Source organism: Populus trichocarpa, chromosome 9 (assembly GCF_000002775.5).
Source record: "Populus trichocarpa isolate Nisqually-1 chromosome 9, P.trichocarpa_v4.1, whole genome shotgun sequence".
Taxonomy (NCBI): domain Eukaryota; kingdom Viridiplantae; phylum Streptophyta; class Magnoliopsida; order Malpighiales; family Salicaceae; genus Populus; species Populus trichocarpa.
The window spans coordinates 12,936,812-12,941,835 of NC_037293.2; the positions used below are offsets into that span (position 1 = coordinate 12,936,812).

The window sequence follows — 5,024 nt, forward strand, 5'->3', positions numbered from 1 at the left end:
TATTGAATTTTGTTCAATCATAATTTTTATTGCTTGAACCTAAAGAATTTAGGGTTTCTTTTTTCGGACTTTGCCACTGCCTCGCGTACCTCCATTTACGTCTGTCGTCACGTGGCCTTCCATAAGCTCCATTGACAGTACAACTGGTTCACTCTCCAGCGTAACATCATCTTCTCAAAATTATGCAAGAACACAAATTGTAACAAAATTGCAGAGGACTCCATCAAGACTCCCGGTTTACATCCTTGAGCTTCTGTAGTTTTGGAGCCATGTTACTAGAAAAGCTACAAAGTTTCTGCATGTCATCCTTCTAGTTTCCTCTATGGCGTTGTTTTTGTATGCTGTCAAACTTACTCTGCATGTGTAGAGATCATACATCTTGTTGTATCTTCATTTTCTAACAACCACCCCTGCAGACTTTTAGATCTAGAGCTATACTTGTACGGAAGCTAATTAGGGATCAAAATACTGTAATTAAGTGCACGATTTCCAGGATTTCTTGTTTGTTAGTTCAATTGTCGCCATTTCAAACACTATTGTAAGGAAAACAATAAAATTGTGGTACATCACATCCATATCTTTTTGCAAGCATCTTTTAGCCAGTGTGCCAGAACTGATCAACATCGATAATGCTGGATCGATCAGATCATTAACAAATTTATGCCCCATTTCAGTAAATTTCAAAACAAATGGAATCACAAAACTCGAGTTCCCATTGATCGCATCCTCACACGAGTTGAGTTCAGTATAAAGATAAAGATCACCTAGAGTCATGAAAGAACGAACAAATATCTCAGGCGGATCCTTAAGCAAGGCATACTTCATTAGGAACTTCTTTTGGTTACAACCCAGCATCTCACTCAAGCTACAATCTAGTTTCCTCTGTTTCAAAAGTTTGTGCCTTGACTCCAAAGTCTTCTTCAAACCATGCTGAAAGAAGTTTGGGTAATCAACAACTTCATCTATTTGTCTTCCCATTACTTCCACCAAGAACTTGATCCGAGGTTCCAGAGAATTCCTGATACTCTTGATCAAAATAGGGGGATAACCAGTCACCAAAGCTGCTATTTGTCTATCATTGAATCCACATCTCCTTAGATATGCAAAATTGGGTTTCAGAATCTTGTTGACATCTCTACAAAGAACTTCGGGGAAGTTCATGACCACCGTTTGAAGATCCAGCTCTGTCAGTCCAACTGACTTGAGAAACTCTGAAGTGGGGCGTAGTCTCTTGTCAACGCTATACCCCATTATAAAGGGGTGTTTCACCAAAACTTTACCAATCATCCCATCTTTGGTAAGGCCAAGAGCAGCAAGAAAGTCAACAATTTGTGTGAGCTTGGAATCAATGCTGTAGCTGATGAGCCTTGGGTTGAGCAATAAAATCTTGCCGAGTTGCTTTTCAGGGACCCCAAGTGCCTGAAAAAAAGCCAAAAGGGGGCAGAGCTTCTCTTCAACGCTATGAGACAGTATGTGAGGGAACCTGGTTATGGCGGAAGCAATTTCACGGGGTTTAGAACCAAGGGTAGCAAGGCACTCAACCATGGGGATGAGCTTCTCATTGAGACCGAGAGTGAGGACTTTGGGACACTTTGAAATAATTGAAGGGAGCTTTCTCTCTTGAATGCCAATGGTTTTGAGGTAAGCCCAGTTTCCAGATGCTCTATCCCCCTGGGTGCCTTGTAGGCATTTGCACTTTCGGAACATTTCATGGACGGCGTTGTCATCAAAACCTCTATCCCTGAAGAACCACAGGATGCTGCTATTACCATTTTTGAGTGCTTGCCATTTCCATATGGGCTGAGAAGAAAAGAAGCAAATGTAATGGTTGTACGAGTGGGGCGAAAGAGAGAGGGAAAGGGGAGATGAAATAGAAAATGAAGGAATGAAGATAACATTTGGTGAAATGAGCAAAGGATATTAATGAAGAAGGTTGAAGATTGACTAAAGATTTTGGATTAGGAGTTTTAAGCATTGCAACAAACAGGGTAAGTAATTAGTTGGTGACTTTAATCATATGAGAATGGTGTATTGATTGTATAGCAAGACTATCTTTTGCTTTTTACAAACTACTTTCCATTACATTACAATTGAAAATGAATTGAAACAAAAGAAAGGGATGTCAAAAGCGATGGTGCTGTAAATGTAAGCGTAATGGAATAACTTCATATTTGAATAGCAAGTAACCCATAAGAATAAATAAATGCCATGCAGCTCTTTCTATCGAGTAATGGAGAAGAAACCATCACCGTAAATAACTTCAACTTGTATATGAATAATTACAAGCAAGGATGATGAAATAAATAAATAATAACGAATCTCGCAGCACTACATATGAACAATATATATATATATATATATATATATATATATATATATATATATATATATATATATATATATATATATATATATATAAAGAGAATTATAAGAAGAAGAAGAAGATAGTGAGAGAAAGGTCTGACCATGAGAAGAGAAGCTTAGCACTACTGATTTTTATTTGAGTAATTTATATTCAATTCATCTCGTCTCTCTCTCTCTCTCTCTCTCTCTCTCTCTCTCAGTTTGCTACTTTGCGCTTGCCTTATCTTCTTCTTCTTCTTCTTCTGTAACTGTTCTGTTGTATTTGTATTCTATTCCATTCTAGCCGACATTATTTACCACAATTGCCCTTACTGTTTCTAACCAAAAAGACCATGTTGGCCTCGTCTCCTTGGCGTTTCTTTCTCTATCCTATTCATTTTGAAAATGTCCGTTTGCCTGTGTCATCTGTTTTCATTTTTCAAAAACCCTAAAACTAAAACCCCCTTTTCCCTTTCTTTCTTCAAAATCAAATGCTGATTTAATCAGTCAATCACTCCGGGCAGTGGCAATGGCATCATCATCTCAATTTCGGATCTTGAAGCTCCATTCTCTCTCGCTTACCTCGCTTTTTCAAATACTGCGCCGTTTCAGCAGCTCTGTTAAAGGACGAGCTACTACTTCTACTGGTGTTGCTGCTGCTGCTGGTTTCAATTTCAATGATGAAGAAGAAAGGAAGACGCAGATCCAGAATCAGAATCAGAAACCACCGGATCCCATACCAAACAGGCCTTTAAGAGGCGAGAGACCTAACTTCAATAATAACTATAGCAATAGAGGAGGTGGTGGTGGAAGAGGAGGAGGAGGAGAACCTAACTATAACGCTAACAATCCCCGCCGTCCCCAACCATCTCATCCGCCTCCAACAACCTCACAGCCCCAAACAGATGATTTTAATAACATCTCTGATGATGCTTCGTAAGTTTTCTTTTCTTTTTTATTTTATTTTTTTAATTTTCTTCCTCCACTCTGTTTCTTTGGCTCCCTCTTAAGCTTAACAGCAAACTTGTCTCAACTGTCATCTTCATAAATGGAATCTCATCTCTGATGCTTGTAAATATTTTATGCTTTCTTCAGTTACTGGATATTTGCTACTCATGTGTTGATGAATGTATTTGATCAGCAGTTGTCATGTTAAAGGCTATTGTGGTTCCATTGGCTTGGCTAAGATTCTCTTATAATATTATGATATAGTCACTTCAGGAGGCATTGGGTAGGATTTAAGAAGTTGTACCTGTAGGTCATCTTGAAGAATTGTTAGGAGATTTCTGACTTCGATTTGGCTCTTCATTACAGTGAGAACATCAACAATTGTTTTTTAAAATCTCTGCTTTGCGAAATGCCACATGTAAATTGCCATCTTCAAACAATATACATGTATTTCGTGCATTTTGCCAACTGCTATTTGTGCCCTTGGCATATATTGCCTTTTTGTAACAATTCTGAACTAAATTGAAATGGGTGAAATTGAAGAAATTTATTGAATTTCAAAGTGCTGAATTCACGGGACAAAAGGACTAAATAAAAAGACAAATAATTTGGTGAATCAGTTTGAGGTGCTCCATGCCTCCCAAGGACTAAAGTCCAGTCATGAAATTTCCCATGCCCCTTCTCTTACCCAGACCAAGGTTGTCAAAATTTTTTTTTTTTTTACACGAGATAAAAAATATAATATAAATTCGAATTGTAAAATCATAAATAATTTTTTTAATTAATTATATATTGATAATTCTAGTTAAGAAATTAAATTATATTAAAATTTGATAAAATAAGTCAACAATATTATAATTAATGAGTGATCTAAATAAAATGAGAGAATAGATAGTATGAATCAATAAATTAATGACATTGAGAAATAAAAATTCTTAGAACAAAATTTCTCAATATAGAGGAATCACTGAAAGGTAGGAAGCACACATAAACCTAGTGACAATCTGATTGTTCCCATCACAATAAGTCTTGATAAACCCCATTTAGATTGCAAGCTAATGAGTTTAAATTAGTAATGCGCTAGAAAAAATTCAAATTAAAAATCATTATTTAAAATAAAATAAAATAAAATAAAATATTAATGTTAAAATTCCTCCATGTAGCATGAATCTCCAATTTTTACATATTCTTGGCAGATTTGAATCTTGATTTCAAACATGTCGTTTTCTCCTGATTTCAAACATGTAGTTTTCTCTCATTTAGATGAATTATTGGCCTACAATATATAGTTGGAAAATTTTAGATGTTTAATTTCTATATCAACTTTAATCGAAACAAAATTCCACCGGTAGCTCTAGATATGTCCCAAACAGTATACGAAGGTCTTGTTTGACATATTTGATAATATTAGTTTACTAACTTTAATCCTCTGAAATATTATGTTCTCTAACTCTATTTGACCTAAAAATGTACCACAATATATGTTTATATATCTAATATTTCCCTGTAAAATTTCAGTTTTATCGAATATACGGTTTGAAAGATATGTTCAATCTCGCAAAATTAGTCAGGAGACATTTTAAGGTCAAATTTGGACCTGACTTGGTTCATATCATAAATTTAGTAAACTCGTAAAATCGGATCGAGTTTATCGATTTTACCAATTTTGCACGATTTAAGTCTGATTTTACTGGTTTCGAGTTTTTAATCCGATCTAGCACGTTAGATACATG

The 5,024-nt window shown here is 35.7% G+C and overlaps 2 protein-coding genes across 4 annotated transcripts; one reads left to right on the top strand and one right to left on the bottom strand.

Annotated features, from left to right (window-relative positions):
* Window positions 1–474: 474 nt before the first annotated feature.
* LOC7463348 (transcription termination factor MTERF6, chloroplastic/mitochondrial) lies at window positions 475–2,589 on the bottom strand. Its single transcript, XM_052455839.1, has 2 exons — window positions 2,466–2,589; window positions 475–1,800 (listed from the first exon to the last, which is right to left on the bottom strand). Exons 1-2 carry the CDS (start codon window positions 2,466–2,468, stop codon window positions 475–477), a joined length of 1,329 nt encoding a protein of 442 aa, XP_052311799.1. The 5' UTR covers window positions 2,469–2,589.
* A 283-nt stretch (window positions 2,590–2,872) lies between these two features.
* LOC7481677 (uncharacterized) lies at window positions 2,873–3,759 on the top strand. Of its 3 annotated transcripts, none has more exons than XM_052455670.1 (2): window positions 2,873–3,279; window positions 3,439–3,759. In XM_052455670.1, exons 1-2 carry the CDS (start codon window positions 2,873–2,875, stop codon window positions 3,497–3,499), a joined length of 468 nt encoding a protein of 155 aa, XP_052311630.1. In that variant the 3' UTR covers window positions 3,500–3,759. The 3 variants fall into 3 exon arrangements, with proteins under 3 accessions (XP_052311630.1, XP_052311631.1, XP_052311632.1); XM_052455671.1 differs by having other exon boundaries at window positions 3,485–3,759; XM_052455672.1 differs by having other exon boundaries at window positions 3,488–3,759.
* The last annotated feature ends 1,265 nt before the right edge of the window (window positions 3,760–5,024 follow it).